The sequence below is a fragment of the Geotrypetes seraphini genome, chromosome 9 (assembly GCF_902459505.1).
Source record: "Geotrypetes seraphini chromosome 9, aGeoSer1.1, whole genome shotgun sequence".
NCBI lineage: Eukaryota > Metazoa > Chordata > Amphibia > Gymnophiona > Dermophiidae > Geotrypetes > Geotrypetes seraphini.
Window position 1 is genome coordinate 34,050,467 of NC_047092.1, and position 18,794 is coordinate 34,069,260.

An 18,794-nucleotide genomic window follows, 5' to 3' on the forward strand; every position below is an offset into this window, starting at 1 on the left:
CTCCTTGTGTGGCTTGTACTTTGGTTCCCTCTCTGCCTTTCTAAGGTAACCGCTTCCTCATCCCTTGATGGAGTCACAGGTTAGGCAACTAGATAGGTCATATGGTCTTTATCTGCCTTCGTTTTTCAATGTTTCTATGAAATTTCAGTGGGAACAGTTGAGTACAATATGAAAGCTCACGTGTACGACTTTTGCTTTCAGGACATTTTGTCTTTGGAGCCAAAAGATTTCAATCTTGAGTATAACAACAACATACTGTATAATAAGTAGGGCTGCAGGAAGAATAAAAATTGTAATTGCGATTCATTGTGTTGTGTGTTAACGATTAATCATGATTAATATGTTTGATATTTTTAAAGAAAATACAACACAGAAACACAAAAAACATTCCTGAAAACCATTTGTTTATCTGTAGTTTCCTCTCTAACTTTCATCTACTACCTAGTACCTCATTTATTTTCTCTGTACTCACCCTATCAGCTCAATCCTGGTCTCGCCTTTCTCTTGCCTCCAGGCCAGTGTGTCTCCTCTTTTCTCCACTCACCCCTCATATCCAGTATCTCTCTACCTACCTCTGTGCATCCAGTTTCCCCTTCTTGTTCTCAATCCCCTTAATGGATCTCTCTCTTCCCTCCCTACCCCCTTCCTGAGTTCAGCATCTCTTTCCCTCCTTGCCCCCAATACAGCACCTCTTGCCCCCTGAATCCAGTGCTTCTTTCCTCCTCCATGCCCCCATGCAGCATCTTTCTCATTCCTTGCTCACCCTCTCCTTGATGAAGCACCTTGCTTCCTTTTTGCTCTGAGTCCAGTGCTTCTTTCCATCTCCTTGCTCCTCATGCATCACCTCCCTCTCTCTCCTTGCCCCCCTCAAGGTAGCACCTCTCTCCCTCCTTGCCTTGAGTCCAGCATTTTTCTCTCTCCTTGCCCCCCCCTCAATGTGGCAACTTTCTCCCTCCATCCAGCATCTGCCCTCTTTCTCTGCCCTTCCCTTCCATCAAGCATCTGCCTTTTCTTTCTCTACCCTTTCCATCCAGTGTCTTCCCTTGGTATGCCACTGCCCACCCCATAATCGGGCATCTCTGTCTCCTTCTCTTCAAGTTTCCAAGTTTAATTAAAAAATTGATTTGATTGCACAATCATAATCCAATTCAATTTACAAATAGTGATAAAATTGGGGTAAAAAAACAAACACATTAATCAAACTGGACAGTTAATACAACTTTTAAACAACCAGACACAAAAGGTAAAAAAAAAAAGGTTACCCGCTCTTCCATCTCTCACTTCCTTCTTCCTCCCCCATGCTCTGACATCTCTCTCCTCTGCTTTCCTTCCTTTTTTCCCTTCCAACCCCATCCCACCCTACCCCATGGTCTAGCATCTGTCCCCTTCCGTTTCTCTCTCCCCTCCATCTATGGCTTACAAATCTCTCCTCTGCTTCCCTTCCCTCCCTCCCTCCTCCATGATCTGGCATACCTTTCTCCTCTCCCATACCTTACCTTTCCTTTTCTTCCCTTCCCTGGTTTTCCTTCTTCCTTCCATCCTTCCTCCCAATTGGTGGCTTTCTCCTTTACCCCTCCCTCCCCTCCAATTAGGAGCAACATTTCTCCCCTCCCCCTGTGGAATAGGTACCTCTCACTCTTTTCTGCAGGGTCAATCAGCTGAACATGCTGCCTTCATCAGTCTTGAAAGCTTTCCCTCTGCTTTTCCTTCCTGTTTTGCAGAAGGAAAGCTTTCAGGGCTCCTGAAAGCAGCATGTTCAGCTGACTGATGTTGCCGGCAGCCCAAAGACTGTAGGCTGCAGCATGGGGAAGGGACTAGAGCACCCCCACAGACAATGTATTCAAGTTAATTGCAATTCATTTTATTAATCGGCATTAAAGATTTAGCAAGTTAATCGCATTATTAACGTGCTAAATCTGCTGCCCTGAAAATGACAACTTATTTACCATGGGGCAATTCTATAAAATGCATCAAAAGATAAGCACTAAGGGCCAGATTCTGTGTAGGATGCCCATTCTCAGCAGCCGCCTAAGTGGCTTTTGAGAATCACACATGGACGTCCTATACAGAATCACATCTGTCCTAACAGACAGACGCCTAACCCCATTTAATCCCGCCTAACCACCCCGATTCTCTAACCAGCATCTATGTCACAGGCACTTGTTAGAGAATTGTGTTGCTGCGATCTGCATAGCAGCCACATCTATTTGAAATGTAGACCAGCTTTTTGTTGGCCTACATTTTAGGCGCCTATTGCGGCCCTAGCTCGCCCAAGACCACTTTCGGGCGAAACCTCGACAGATGCCTATGGTGTAGGCGGCCTGCCTCAGAGTGGGTTTTGTTTTTTTTTATGTGCATCCTGATTGGCTGGTTAGACAGCGGTAGGACGCCTACTCCAGCCTACAATCAGGATACTATTTATAGAATATGCCCTAAATGTTGTATTCTAAACATGAATTCTGTAAGGGGATCTGGGTGCCCAGATTTCATTATAAAATACTAATGAAAGTTGGCATTTATGTGCCAACCTTTGGGCACTTATGCTATGTCTATGACAGGTGCCTTTGGTGCATTAAGGGCTCATTATCAAAAGAGAAAAATGTCCAAAAAAATAGCATGAAATAGCATTTGGACATCTTATTTGCTAAAATATCTAAATTGCCATTTTCAAAACACATTTATTAGACCATTTTTTATGCTTTTTGTCTGAAGTGCATCTAAATCTCAAGGGGGCATTTTGGGGCTTGTTTTGGAAGGGATTAGGGTGGACTTATGGTCTGGTTGTTTTTCTGCAATAATGGAACATTGCAGAAAACGTCCAGGGAAAATCTTGGATATTTGTGGCTACACCTGTTTCAATAACGAATAAATTCCCAAAACGTGGTCAAACTGACCATATGACCGCTAGAGTCATGAAGACATGACACCTCTTACTCCCTTAGTGGTTACTGTCCCCTTCCCACCCCCTAAAGATGTGAATAAAACAGTATACATATCAGCCTGTATGACAGCTTCAGATGTTATGACCAGCCCTATTAGAGCAGCAAACAGGTCTCCGGAGTAGCCTGGTGGCTGGTGCACTGGACTGCAGAGAAGGGGACCCAGGCCTTGAGGCATCCCTTTCCACTTGTGGTGGAAAGTGTAAACCCACCAAAAACCGACTGTACTAACATATAAGTGACCCCTGCAGGCAAAAGAACTTATGGGGAGGTACATTGCTTCTTCCACAGCCCTGATAAAGTAGATTAAGCAATTAAAAGGGGCATCTACTTACAACTGTGTGCGGAACACCACTGTCAGAAGTTCAAATCCTACTCCTGCTGCCAGACCAAGGTCAAGCCCTAGTAACACTGCAGCTATGAAGGTCACAATCCACACCAGCTGTGAAAAGCAAACACAGTCCTAGAATACTTAACTGCATTCAGATGGCTAACTTATCTGGCATACTGATCTGAAGGCTTTGCAGACATAACAAACTAAGACATACAGGTCAGTTTACAAAAGGTTTAACCTACCTAGCTGTGGAAATTACCAGGGGAAACCTTAGAAAACCTTTTCCCACTGACCAGCTAAATATGTCTGGCCAAGTGTACATTACAGCTCTGCTACAGCTCTACCCAAATCATGCCCCCAGGCAGTGGTGTAGTAAGGGTAACATAGTAACATAGTAGATGATGGCAGATAAAGACCCAAATGGTCCATCCAGTCTGCCCAACCTGATTCAATTTAAATTTTTAAATTTTTTTTCTTAGCTATTTCTGAGCAAGAATCCAAAGCGCACCCCGGTACTGTGCTTGGGTTCCAACTGCCGAAATCTCCGTTAAAACCTACTCCAGCCCATCTATACCCTTCCAGCCATTGAAGCCCTCCCCAGCCCATCCTCCACCAAACGGCCATATACAGACACAGACCGTGCAAGTCTGCCCAGTATTGGCCTTAGTTCAATTTTTAATATTATTTTCTGATTCTAAATCTTCTGTGTTCATCCCACGCTTCTTTGAACTCAGCCACAGTTTTACTCTCCACCACCTCTCTCGGGAGTGCATTCCAGGCATCCACCACCCTCTCCGTAAAGTAGAATTTCCTAACATTGCTCTTGAATCTACCACTCCTCAACCTCAAATTATGTACTCTGGTTTTACCATTTTCCTTTCTCTGGAAAAGATTTTATTCCACGTTAATACCCTTCAAGTATTTGAATGTCTGAATCATATCTCCCCTGTCCCTCCTTTCCTCTAGGGTATACATATTCAGGGCTTCCAGTCTCTCCTCATACGTCTTCTGACACAAGCCTCCTATCATTTTCATCGCCCTCCTCTAGACTGCTTCAAGCCTTGTTCTTCCCAAATGCCCTTCCATCCAGCCTGCCTCCCCAGGTTCCAACATCTCTGCTATTCTCTTCCTGCTCCAAGGGCGTAGCCATGGGGAGGCCTCAGGGGCACAGCCCCCCCCCCCATTCTTAGGTCAGGTTCCTCCAGTAGCAGTGCATATACTGCCCAGCATTCCCCCCCACCCTACAGACTATGCAGTCCAGTCTCTCTCTCTCTCTCTCTCTCTCTGTTTTCATTCCCTCCTCCTTTCAGTGTGGCGCCTCTTTCACTTCCCCAGAATCAGCCCTTTCAAGGCAGCCTCACTTCTTGACAACCTAGAAGCTTCCTCTCTGCAGCACTGTGCAGAGAGATAGCTTCCAGGCTGTCAAGAGGCAGGCTGCTTTGAAAAAGATGATGCTGTAGAACAGTATATGGGGTAGGTTGAAGGTTGGAGAGGTTAGAGAGGGAAAAATGCATAACCACCCATGGGGGAGGGAGTGGCGAAGAAAGGAGGAATGTGCTGCCCCGCACACAGTCTACCCCTAACCCCCACCCCGCACCCAAATTGGAGGGCTGCCTAAGCCTCTATAAAATCCCTCCCTCCATCCCATTGCCCGCCATCTTTTGGTCTCTCTCTCCCTCACTCCTCTTTAATAATTTTTCTTCTAGTCCCTCCCCCACCCGTGTTCCATATTTCCCCCCTCTCCCCTTAAAATAGCTCCAGGGGAACCCGTGGTCCAGGCATCTCTTTCTCTCATTGTTCCAGCTCTCTCCCTTCCCCTCACCTTCACGGTCCCTTTTCAGAGGTGCTCCAGCATGGCAGACAGTCTCAAAAGCAGCTGGCGGCTACCCCGAAACTTTCTCTCTGCCGCTATCTCCCCGGAGGGAAACGGCAAGTTGCATCAGAGGGAAAGCTTCAGGGCAGTCACCGGCAGCTTGTGAGAATGGCTGCTGCGCCGGGCACCTCTGAAAAGGAATAGTTTAATTTTCACAGATGACCGCAAAAGTGAGGGGAAGGTAGGGAGATGGACCAGTGAGGGGAAGAGATGAATGGACCGTGGGATCCCCTGAAGCTGTGGGGCCAGGGTAGATGCCCTCTTTGCCCTCCCCTAACACCGGCCTTGGCATAAGCTATTACTCGGATGATAGCAATGCTTATACTAACACAGTACATTTAAAAAGGGTTTCAACTTACACAATCATATTTGTCTTTTCGGAATAGAATGGGGATGTCATTAAACTGCAACAACATGCCTTTCAAATTGATAATAACCAAAGCCGACAGCACAGACTATTTAGGACAAAAGAAAGAAAGAAATTGTCATTTCAATTTCTGATTTGCACATGCAACACGTTCTCTGCACACAGATACAGAATTCAAGTTGTCTGTGACTCCCCAGGGATCACTATAATCCAGTGGTTCTCAACCAGTCATAGGCACCATGGAATGCTTTTTTGTTTAGGGGCCCAAGCTCCACCCCTCGATCCTACCCACATCTGCACCCCCATTCCCTGCCCCGGCTCCTTGTCCTTTCCTCCTATGCCCAGCATTAGATTCTGTCTCGAGCCCCTCTTCCTACTACCTGTGTTATCTATGAGTCCCTTTCTCCCAGCGCTAGCATCAGGCCCCATCTGCCACCAGCTCCCAGCAACAGATCCTTACTGCCACCCTCACCATGTGCCAGCATCTCCCAGCTGTATTCACATCTTTCCCCCTCCGTCAAGCATTACCCTTCTGTGCTCCCATCCCTCCACCCCATGCGTAGAATTACCCTTTCTGTCTCCCTTCCTTCTTGTCTCTGGAGTCGACATCTCTTCCCTTCCTTCTTCTCCTTCCCTGTGGATCCAGCAATCGCCCCTCTCTCTTTCCTCCTCCTCCCCTCCCCAAGGATCCAATAAATGTCCCTTTCTCTTTCATTTCCCCTGAACCTAGCACAAAGTAGAAATCTACAGGGTAGAAGAATGAAAGATAAGTTTTTTTTTATTTTGTTTTTTTTTTTTTGGGGGGGGAGGGTGCTACCTTTTGCAATGGTTCCAGGAGAAATCCAATGGCCAGAGTGACAATCATGACAATTACAGCAGACAAGATACCAGCGATCTATGATAAAAAAAATATTCTATTGTAAAACAACTATTCGATATACTGCTTCACAGCTAATGGAGGTTTGACTTTAACATTAACATTAAGGATGCACACAGGCAAAAATGTTAAATTGATTTATGGATTTTTCGGACTTTATCACAATTTTCAGACTTTTTCTGTTCCCCCTCTCCCCTTTTATAAAACCGCAGAAGCGGTCCTTCGCGCAGGCCGGCACGCTAAATGCTCTATGATCGTCAGGAGCAGCACAGAGCATTCAGCGCACCAGTCTGCGCTAACAACTGCTTCCATGGTTTTGTAAAAGGGAGGGGGGGGTTTATCAGGCATTTATTTTAATGATAATAATAAAACTTTTAAATGTGCTTTAGAACTCTCTAATGTGTGCAAATTGATTGTACACTTGACAATGCAGCTTAACGAGATTTTGCATGAACTAAAATACGTATTAAAGGTATGCTAACGAACTGAATATAAATATATTCCAACAGAGAAGTATAGTTTACTTCAGGGGTAGGCAATTCTGGTCCTCGAGATCTGGAGCCAGATCAGGTTTTCAGGATATCCACAATAAATACGCATGAGATAGATTTGCATCTCAAGGAGGCAGTGCATGCAAATCCAACTAACATAAGAACATAAGCATCACCTCTGCCGAGTCAGACCATCATGCCATCATGTCCATCATGTCAAGCAGTCCGCTCCCGCGGCGGCCCCCCAGGTCAATGACCTCTAAGTTATCTATTATTTAAGACATTTTGCCTGTATGGTATCCCTCTAATTATACCCTTCAATCCCCTTTTCCTTCAAGAACTCATCCAATCCCATTTTGAAACCCAAAATCGTACTCTGCTCTACCACCTCTTCTGGAAGCGAGTTCCAGGTGTCCACCACCCTCTGAGTGAAGAAGAACTTCCTAGCATTTGTTCTGAATTTGTCTCCCTTCAATTTTTTTGAGTGCCCTCTAGTTTTTGTTTCCCCCGCCAGTCTGAAGAATTTGTTCCTCTCTACCTTCTCTATACCCTTCATAATCTTATAAGTTTCTATCATATCCCCTCTAAGGCTCTGCTTTTCCTGAAAACCTGACCTGGATCCAGCTCTCGAGGACAGGAATTGCCTACCCCTGGCTTACTTTAAAGGGCCTGTTTACTAAAGCTCAGTGTGTGCTAGGTGTCCCGTGGCTCATAGGTATAAAATAGGGCACACAACATGTAGGGCCCCTTTTACAAAGCCACGGTATTCCTATGGGCTTTGTTGCATTTGCTGCGGGAGAATGGACACTGTGGCTTTGTAGAAGGCTGGTAAAATGTCAGAAAATTGGAAGAGATGAATCACTGTTTGACTGATTTAAAGTTTGTGGTGATTAGACAATTCTTTTTTTCTAAGGGGAGGGGTGATGTCTCTCGCCAGCTAATCTATCAGGAACAAAAATTAATTTATTCTTGGCATATGGTTTGGCCTGATGGCCTAAACAAGGAGATTGATTGGGAGGTTTTATGCCCTTGATATCTGGTTTAAATCTGTCCACCTGTTGTGGCTCTTTATTGATAACGTCTTTTTCATTTCATGAGGATCAGCAAGCTGTGCGAGCCATCTAGCTCCTTGCCGGTCTCACCGCTTTAAATGATTTCATTGAAATGTATTGCTTTAAAAACTTTTTGGATTATTGATTTTTTTATTATTTTTCTTTTCTTGGTTTCTTTATGAATACATTTTTTTTTTTTTTTTTAAATATTGGTATTTTTCTCTCCTGGGGGATTTTTCTTTTCTTCATCCTGAAGAAGTGCCTGTGAAACACGTTCTCGTGTTGAGGAAAATGAATTGATTATCTTCTAGTTTGGAGTGTTTGTTTTGGACATTAATTTTGGACACTATTTTGGGGATTACAGTACTGGAATATATTTGAGGATTGAAGAAGTTGGTTATGGCACGGTCACCACCCCCAGCTGTATGGTGATTAACGAGTGTCTTGGAACATCAGTTAAAGATAAGTCTCTCTCTTTTTTATTTCTTTTTTCATCTGTGAAATATTGGCTGGTAGGGGATGGTGCTATGATGTGATTGCCGTAACCATTACCTGGAGAGATGGGATAGGCACGTGTGATCTCTTGGAGAGAGAAAGAGATTATGCTTATTGCAGATAGGCAGACTAGATGGGTCATTTGGCCTTAATCTGCCATCATGTTTCTATTATTTACTGGTGTTCTCCACAAACAGTACTTCATAACATGTTCATTTATAATTTTTACTTATTCATTGGTCTTCAGAAGTGCCAGTATTTGAGTGGCCAAATACTATGTGGCACTCATCAGACCATTATGTTTTATATAAAGTGCTTTAGTGCATTAGTGCTTCTATACTTCAGTGCTTGAATAAATAAATAATTAATCTATCAACTTATCTTTTTTTCTGCCTTTTCTGAGTTTCCCCTTTGGCAGGTCCCTTCCCGATAACTACTGACAAGGGGAAAACTCAGAAAATGCATAAAACAAGATAAGTTGAAAGATTATTTATTTCTTTATTCAAGCACTGAAGTATAGAAGCACTAATGCACTAAAGCACTTTATATAAAACATAATGGTCTGATGAGGAGGCTAGTGCCACATGGTATCAGGTCAAAAGCACGCGCAGACAATTGAGCGCAGCGCGGAGGTGCGCGCCGAAGAAAATTACTGTTTTTAGGGGCTCTGATGGGGGGGCGTGGGGGGGAACCCCCCCACTTTACTTAATACAGATCGCGCCGCGTTGTAGGGGCGTTGTGGGGGGTTTGGGGGGTTGTAACCCCCCACATTTTACTGAAAACTTCACTTTTTCCCTGTTTTTAGGGAAAAAGTTAAGTTTCCAGTAAAATGTGGGGGGTTACAACCCCCCAAACCCCCCACAACGCCGCCGTGATCTGTATTAAGTAAAGTGGGGGGGCTCCCCAACAAACCCCCCCGTCGGAGCCCCTAAAAACAGTAATTTTCTTCGGCGTGCACCTCCGTCTTGCGCTCAGTTGTCGGCGCGCGCCTTTGTCTTCCGCGATTATGTCTATGAACCGTACCACATAGTATTTGGCCACTCAAACCAATTGGCTAATACTGGCACTTCTGAAGACCAATGAATAAGTAAAAATGATAAATGAACATGTTATGAAGCACTGTTTGTGGAGAACACGAGTGATAGTATAACAGTACAAAGGACTGCTGTACACATTACTTATTCTACTATTTACTGAGCACCTTTTTTCACATGCAATAATTTTTTGTAGAGTTTGTGTTTTACTTTAAGAGGTTCATTATTTTTTGTTTTTGTAGAAGGAGCCCTTAGCGTGTGCTAATATTCGTTACCACATGCTAAGCTTTAGTAAAGGGGCCCTTAAATGAGTTCGTAAATAGATACAGCAGGTTAGTTTTCCATTTACAGTACTTTGATAGGGAGCTTTCCATACCTGCGATTTGCCTCCTGTGCTCTCCTGTACAGCTGATCTGGAAAGCGAAGTACTCGCAGCAAATCCCCTGAATGAGCCACTAAATATGTTACTCAGGCCAAAAGCGATTAATTCCTACCATAAAAAAAAAAAAAAAGAATATGACACGTTTCAAAACCAAATTGTTTAAATTGTTAACCGTACCAGATAATCTTATAAATATATGCGTTTGACCTTGATCTCCAATGTCTCTTTCTTACCGTCCGTCTCCCTCCCCATTGAATGCTTATCTGCATTACAGTTTTTACTTACTTGGTTGCCATCTATGACATAGTCATGCTTAATTGAGTACACCTTTGCTACCGAAAAGGCTACCGCAAACCCAACAATTCCAATTGAAAATCCATCAGCCACACATTGTTCAAAAACACTGACGCTGGGTGCTATTGGAGGCTCAAACCTGTGAGACATGAAATCAAAGCAGAGATATTATCCCCCTAATTCCGTCAGCTTGTATGCACACTTTTATGTTTAGGGCCAAATTCAGTTAATGGCGTTGAGAAATGGGCAAGAAAACAGTACCAAGGGCCTTCAAGTTTGAGACAATCAGTCTCATGAGCGAGTCCTGCAAGAACTGACCTCAGCCATTCAGGGAGCGGCGCGGGCCCAGGCTGGAGCGCAAAAAGCTCACTCCTGCCTTGTGTGCCGCTGGCTCCAAGACAATGAGGCAGCCGTCCAGGGAGGGAAGGGCAGTAGCGCGGAAAACCCGCTCCTGCCAATACACCACTGGACCACCAGGATTTAAGGTGGATTTAAAAAGGTATGACGGGGGGGGGGATTTAAAAAGGTACGACAGGGGGTAAAAAATTGTTATATTTGTTCCATAAGATGCACAGATATTTCCACTCACTTTTGGGGGGGGGAAGTGTGTCTTATGGAGCAAAAAATATGGTAATTAATTACTAATAGGTATTAACTTCCAATTATTGGCTATAATTGATGTTAATTGACACTAATTAGCAGTTACTACGTAACTACCATTAGTCAGTATTCTATAAATTGAGCATGGAAATCTATTGCATGCAGCTGCAAGGGGTGTGGACCTGGGAGGGGCATGGGAGGGGCATGGGAGGGTCAAGGACGTGCCTAGCACTTCTGCACACACATTAAAGAATACTAAGAGTTACACTCCTAACTACCTACATTTAGGTGTGAGCATTTACATCAGCCTTTGAGCTTGCACAGGGTGTTCACACCTAAAGTTAGGTGGACTTAGGCTCACAACAATTTTAGTTATTTATTTATTCAATTTTCTATACCGTTCTCCCAGGGGAGCTCAGAATGGTTTACATGAATTTATTTAGATACTCAAGCATTTTTCCCTCTCTGTCCCGGCGGGCTCACAATGAGGGGATTAAGCGACTTGCCCAGGGTCATAAGGAGGAGCATGGGTTTGAACCCACAACCTCAGGGTGCTGAGGCTATAGCTTTAACCACTGTGCCACATTCTCCCTCCCCCCCCCCAAATTCTATATTGGTGCGCATAGACGATTTGCACAGAAGTGGAAAGGGTAGATGTGAATCACTTGTTTACTCTTTCCAAAAATACTAGGACTAGATTTAAAACAAACTGGAGAAAATGGAATTTGTTGCCATCTGTTTTACTGCTAGGGATCTAGCTAGGTACTTGGGTCCTGGGTTGGTCACTGTTGAAAACAGGATACTGGCTTGATGAACCTTCTATCTGTCCCAGTATGGCAATTCTTATTCTCTCAATAGCCCAACTCACCCTAAGGGGGGGAGGGAGGGAGGGAGAGAGAGAGAGAGAGAGAGAAAGAGAGAGAGAGAGAGAGAGAGAGAGAAGCAATGTTTTTTAAAAGTTTTAGCCTGACATCAGGGCTAGGCAGGTAAAGCATCAAGCCCACTGAGTCAGCAGGGCTTTGGGATCCCTCAAAGAAAAAGGCTCTTTAATTATCACATGCCACCATTGCACAAAGAGACACTTTTTTTTCTTGCTGCCAACACATGAAAATATAATTACAGCTCTTGAGCTGTAGTCATTTTTTCTGTAAAAATGGACCTATAAGCCTAGTTCACATGCTTGTTTTTGTATTTCTCTGCATTAATGATCTGCTTTGCATGATTTTACACCGCAGTAGATCATTAATGGCAAATTTACTTAAGCTTTCATGTAAAGCATACTTTGCACCGCTGTATACTACCCCAAAGTGTTCTTTTGCATAGTGACTTTGCAAAAGTGCAATTCATGTGAAAAATAATGCAAAATGCATGAACATTTGCATTTTTGCACATTTCTAGGCAGGGCATTTGGCACTTTAGCACAATGAACCCCTGAGTAACCAATACAGACAGGAAGTCACCATAGTTTTTAAAAATGCCGATCTGGAAAAAAATTTTTAAATCATGCACCTACCCTCTTGTTATTGTTCCAACAATTTCGACTTCATATCTCTCTTTAAAATTACAGGCATAAGAAATACCTGTAGCAATGACAGTCTGTAAAATTAAAAAAGATAAACTAAGATTAGATTCAAGTTGAAAGACTACATTTACAAGTCAATATGTAATAGTTTATTGCCTGTTATTGCCTTTTTACACTTATCTGCTTTGGACTTTGCTTCTCACTTATGGCCAGATATATTCAGTGTCTGTAAAGTTATACAATGGTTTCTCCTGATGGCACCTTTTCTTTCTTTGTATAGTTTATTGTGTAATAGGTGTCAGGAATTCGGCCTTGCACTGCCCCTGAAGTCTTGCCCTGCCCCTCATTTGAAGCAGCTTACAGAGGACAGCAGATTATTCACAAAGGGGCAAGCTAAAAGGTTCATCTCTTTGAGAAGCCTCTGTCAAAGCCACAGCGGAGGGCCATTTTCTTACAAAACTGTGAAATTGGCATATTGAGAGTGTATTTATCAGGAGCTGGAATTTTTGCCAGCCCCTGAAGAAAGGAAAGAACATTTTTGTAGGTGTATTTTGAAGAATGAGAGCCCCTGTGGTCGAGGGTGTATCCTTCAGTCTATCTATCTATACTAGGGTTGCCAGCTAGCCGGTTATGCCAAAAAAATGGCATTATAAAATCTGGTATTTTTGGTGTCCCTGACCTCTCTTTCCCTCCTAGGTCCAGCCAGGTTTTTTTCTCTCTCTCCACCCGTACACTGCTGAGGACTACCGAGAGTTCTGTCACACATACACATCCCCTCTTCCCATGAGCCTAGGGTTGCCAGGTTAGGAAAATCAGGACCCCCCTGGCCCCGCCCCCTGATTAACCTAAAAAATAATGCAGTATTTTGTAGCTAGTTACAGTTAAAGATAAACAGCAGGCTGGACAGATTCTGATATATACTACTGAATGTATAAGATACAGAATATTACTTTTGTACATTACGGTGGTAATTCTCAAAGATCCCTCATCATTACATAATACGCAAGGGTTTCACCAAGCATACCTTATACTACAAGTGATATTTTATGGGAGCAGCTAAGGAGAGCAAAATAGAGCACATACATCTAGCTAGGTCAGGGATCTCAAAGTCCCTCCTCAAGGGCCGTAATCCAGTCAGGTTTTTAGGATTTCCCCAATGAATATTCATTGAAAGCAGTGCATGCACATAGATCTCATGCATATTCATTGGGGAAATCCTGAAACCTGACTGGATTGCGGCCCTCGAGGAGGGACTTTGAGACCCCTGAGCTAGGTAGATGGAGGTGAATTTCATACTTTTTTTAACAGGGTTACATTACTTTGAAAATTGACCTCCAAAAGACCACTATTTCTGTAACTGTAAAAGTACTATAAATTTATAGGCAGGGACTTATCATGTGATCTTAATAACTATAATAACAACTGTGAAAGCAGTTTGTTTAAATGATAGAAACCATAAAGATTTGCATCACCGATAAAGGTAGGAAACACCTCTTACCACGATCACCTCAATAGGTATTGGCACAGGAAGTTTTGATTTGTAGTAGTTATTGAGTTCTTTCACAACGTAGATAATGACCATTATGATGATTGATGTTACAAGGTCTGCAATATTCGTGCTTGTGATCTGCCTAAAGATTTTTTCCAGAGTCTGCAAAATAAGAAAGAAATACGTATTCATTTGCTATCAGGGCAGGATTAACCAATAAGCCAAGTAGGCACATGCCTAGGGCCCGAAATGGTCAGGGGGGCCCGATGAAGGAGGGCATCAACTTTGTTTTTTCCAAACGGCGATGGGCCCCTCCAGCATCGATCGGCAACGCGGGGGGCCCCCCCCCCATCGATGGAAAGTAAGACAAGCAAGCAACGCGGATAAGAAAGGCAACGGGAACTGTAATTTTTTCAAGTGGTGCTGCTTGCCCAAAGCTTCCCTCTGACGCAGCTTCCTGTTTCTGCCTGGGCGCATGGTGGGGTGGGGCGGGGCAGGAGGCCCAGTGTACTTGGGTGCCTAGGGACCATCGACGAATTAATCCTGCCCTGTTTGCTACCACAAGAGAAGGTGATCTTTAGTTGATCTTAAAAATACAAAGCAGTACATTTGATTCTACCAGGTCAATGTTGAAATGTATAAGCCATTTGAGCATGTAAATGAGCATTTTACATGCTTGGGTGGATGCTTTTAAATATCTGTATGGGTGAACCCGGGGATGTTTCACAGTTTTGCCCGTTTGGGCAAGTATTGTGACAGCTAAGGGCCCTAGGGGTTTTGACGATTCTCCCCCAGGGCGAGCTGTGTGACTGAGGGCTCCACGTTTTCACAATTTTTAAGTTTTGCTTCTATTAGGGTTATTTTACCCCGGTGTCCACGGTCCGAGTTACTGTCTCTCCCTTTCACCCCTTCTATAGGGTCAGGGAAGATTGCGTGTTTTTCTTTAAATATCTCTGGCATACCCCCTAGTTAGGTGACATTCCCCTAATTCTGTAACTTGGTGCCTACTATTTGGTGAGAGAAGAAAGGAGTAAGGTCCATAAAATGACTTCACCTCCCAGGCACAGTATCCAACAATCCAAATTTATTTTATCATCATATAAAAATTCATAACCCAACACAGTACCATGTTTCAGTGAAAATGTGCCTTCTTCAGGGGTTAACTAGAGGGGATAATTTGAGGTTGCAGGGAGGAAGACTCAGGAGCAATTCTTTTTTTCATGGAGAGGGTGGTAGATGCCTGGAATGCCCTCCTGAGGGAAGTAGTGGAGAAGAAAACGGTGATGGAATTCAAAAAAATGTGGGATAAACATAGAGGATCTCTAATTGGAAAACAAAGGATGTAAATTAGAGAACTAATGTGGGTACTGGACAGGCTTTCCCAGTCTATGTCCCATATGTGGTGATTTGGGGCTCCTTTTACAAAACTGCGCTAGGGCCTTAACGTGCAGAATAGAATGCGCTAAATTGGCGCACACGCTAGCCGCTACCGCTTCCTTTTGAGCAGGCGGTAGATTTCCGGCTAGCGTGCTATAGCGTGCGCTAATCCGATGCGTGCGATAAAACCGCTAGCACGGCTTTGTAAAAGGACCCCTTGGTGTAGGATGGGCTGGGGAAGACATCAATGGGAACTCCACTAACTTGGAACATGTTACTGGCCATACTTTATGGTAGATATCCTCTGCAAACAGGATGGTTAGAGAGGCTGGAGTGAGCTTGGACGGCAACTTCAGCATTTAGAACCTAGGATAATACCAGGTGGACTTTACAGTCTACGACCCAGGAATATCAAAGAAGAAACAAGTTAATTTAATTATGTATTTTTAAAGGGTATAACTAATGGGCAGACTGGATGGACCGTTCTGTTCTTTATCTGCCGTCATTTACTATGTTACCTGGCAGAAACCCAAAGAGTAGCAACATTCCAGAGCTGAGATTGTGATGTCATAATGCCTCATTCCACCAATGCCCAAGAGCCAACCTCAGCAGTGATGTCACAATGGCTTGATTAGATGGCAACTTCAGCATTTGGAACCTAGGACCATACAAGACTTTACAGTTTACGGCCGAGAAATATTAAAGAAGAGATAAGTTAATCTAATCATGTATTTTTAATGGGTATAACTAATGGGCAGACTGGATGGACCGTTCAGGTCTTTATCTGCCGTCATTTACTATGTTACTATGTTAACAATTAGAATTGAATGCTGTGTATAACTGTAAACATTCAAATGAGCTAGAATAAGGTTATAAAAATGATAATCTTTCCAGAGAATGCTAGCATTGGATCTAATTGTTAAGTCCTGTGGAAGGCATATTTTCACCGAAACATGGTACTATGTTGGGTTATGGATTTATATAGGATGACATTAAAAAATCTGGATTGTTGGATTCTGTGTCCGGGGCTGAAGTCATCTTTTAGACCTTACTCGTTTCTTCTCTTTGTGTAGACTTACGTAGGGTCGTAGTTGGGTTTTCTTTTTTTTTTTTTTTGCTTACTATAAAGTGTCAAGTGCACACATTTATAGAATAGTAACATTTATTTCAAATTCTTATAACTTGCACAATCCAAATTGTTCTCAGGAGCTTACATCTGAAGCATTCATAATAAAAAATTTACACAAAGACCAATAAACAATAAAACAAACAAAAATGTTGCTGATTCGTTAGTTATTGATGCAGCTCTCACACAGCTCATATATATATACTGTATATACATTAACAGAAATACACCTTGAGTCAGACTGTTAAACCATGATCTCCATATGCCGGTCAAAACAGCATTTTCACTTCTTGCTTAAACAAATCTATAGATGTTATAGATCTCAAAGTCAGAGGCAAACCATTCCATAATTTTGGTCCCCATACTTTGGAAAATAGCCACTTGATATTCCTCTAGTCCAGCGGTTCTTAAACCTGTCCTGGGGGACCCCCCAGCCAGTCAGGTTTTCAAGATATCTTGATACAAACTCTGGTTGACTTCATTTTCTCTTGGCCACCTCTAGGCCATTTGATGCTGTATATATAGGGTGGAATTTTTTTTTCTTGTGATTACTATTTCAGAACATTTGTTTTGCATCCAATTTAAGTATGGCACATAAAATTATTTAGATATCCAGTATTTGATGGCTTCTTCAGTACGTTACAGAATGTTGGCCTCATCTTTTTGCATATGACTATATATTCTATAAATTTTAAGAACAATTTTTGAAAATTCTTATATATGAGTAAACATATTTACACACATTTTAAAAAAGTCATATTTTGAAAACTGTCCCTTACATATGTGTCTAACCTCCTCTTTTACTAACGTGTAGCACGGGTTTTAGCGCCGGCAGTGGCGATAACTGCTCCGACGCTCATGAGCGTCAGAGCAGTTACCACCACTGCTGGCGCTAAAACCCATGTTACGCGTTAGTAAGATAGGGGGGTAAATGTTTCCATAGTTTATGGCACAGAGTCTTCTTTTAGCCACGCTGACAAGGGACAGGCAGAGTAAAGTAGGCTTGGTGATTTCATTTTGAAACTCTTCTATGTATAGCTGTAAAGTATACAGGTATCAAAGTACTCTTATCTTTCACTGCCCCCGCCCCCGATTTTCAAAGGAAACGTCAATGACGAATTTCCCTCTGAAAATGAGCTTGTACGCCCAGAGAGCTGTAACCTCCATGGGGGATCCCGGAAATGGCCTTTCTTTATTACTTAAGTTGCTTACATAAATAATTGACAGCGGTCCACTAAGTCCAGGAACGGGAAGGCCAAGGACAAATTTCAGCTGTGACACCAAAACATGAATAGCTGCAGCAGTTGTGAAGCCACTGACTAAGGACTCCGATAAATAGATGACTATAAATCCAACTTGTAGTATTCCTAACGCCAACTGAAAAATAAACAGAATTATAAACAATTATCTGACGAGCGGACAAGAGCCCACCTCAAACTCCATGTAGCAGCCATGCTTACCAAAAAGGTGTCCTGATTCTGCACGTGTCAGTCAGTTCCTTCTGTATATTTATATAAATACATACTTCCAATTTTGGCTATGTAACTGAATAATCACACTTATATATATACACACCTATCACCATAAATAATGTGCGATTTTAGTCAGTTATTAGAATATTTTATTCAACTATTTATGGATGCAGTAATCCTTCATATCTCTTTAAAGAATAACTGCTTAGATCGTCATTTGATCCATCTTATACTTTATTAATTTCATACTTTTTTGATTTTTATTTTATAAATTATTTTACAATATTTTCTTTCTTTTGCAATCCGTCCTCCTTTTTCTGGAGCCATATGGTAACCAAGACAGCCTTCCACTACAAACACAGTGGAGCAGAGCCATCCTATCTACACAATCTTATCCAGGAGCCAGCTGTGAAACATCAGCTTGGAGTCCGAGGAAGAGAGGAGAGACTCTCAGGAAAGACAAAAGAAGTCTTGTAGTAGCCATCACTGTATGATTATGTTGCAGTCAGAATTTGATTCACAGGCCTCAGTTAGGCTAATGCAGTCCTTATACAAACAGACATGGGCAGTGTATTCTCCTAAAGAACCTGCAAGATCCTAAAAGAATAAAACAGTTTCTATGTTGCTTATCGCAGGCATAAGCAATGGATTTTCCCAAGGCCAGCTTAATAAGGGCTTATGGACTTTTCTTTTAAGAACTTGGCCAAACCTTTTTTTTTTTTTTTTAAACCCTGCTAAGCGAACTGCTTTTACCGCTTGAGACAGTGAGAACTGAAAGACTTTCATGTGTGTAACAGAGAAGTCCAATTTCTGAGCAATTATGTTGCCATTGAAATACCAACCTGAAATATCCCAGCTAGAACAGTTACAGATGCCGCCACCATCATTTTCTGTTCCTCCACAGTTAGGCCGTCAGCTGAAGTAGTGTTCGTTTCCAAGACATTATCTGGGACTAATCGAGTAACTACTTGTCCTACCATCAAGCTCAAAACAGGAAAGGGACCTATTGAACACCAAAAGCTGCATGAACGATAGAAAACAGCCCCGACATGTTTCCAAATGTCATAGTT

The 18,794-nt window shown here is 42.7% G+C and overlaps 1 protein-coding gene across 1 annotated transcript in view; it reads right to left on the reverse strand.

Moving 5' to 3' along the window:
- Positions 1 to 18,794, reverse strand: part of SLC26A3 (solute carrier family 26 member 3) — a 50,915-nt gene that overhangs the window by 15,453 nt on the left and 16,668 nt on the right. The window contains exons 4-12 of the mRNA XM_033958867.1: positions 18,567 to 18,727; positions 17,465 to 17,629; positions 13,759 to 13,911; positions 12,252 to 12,334; positions 10,130 to 10,277; positions 9,839 to 9,952; positions 6,331 to 6,408; positions 5,506 to 5,601; positions 3,275 to 3,381 (exon numbers count right to left, since the gene is read on the reverse strand). Coding sequence (XP_033814758.1) covers positions 3,275 to 3,381; positions 5,506 to 5,601; positions 6,331 to 6,408; positions 9,839 to 9,952; positions 10,130 to 10,277; positions 12,252 to 12,334; positions 13,759 to 13,911; positions 17,465 to 17,629; positions 18,567 to 18,727 — 1,105 coding nt within the window. The remainder of the gene's footprint in view (positions 1 to 3,274; positions 3,382 to 5,505; positions 5,602 to 6,330; positions 6,409 to 9,838; positions 9,953 to 10,129; positions 10,278 to 12,251; positions 12,335 to 13,758; positions 13,912 to 17,464; positions 17,630 to 18,566; positions 18,728 to 18,794) is intronic.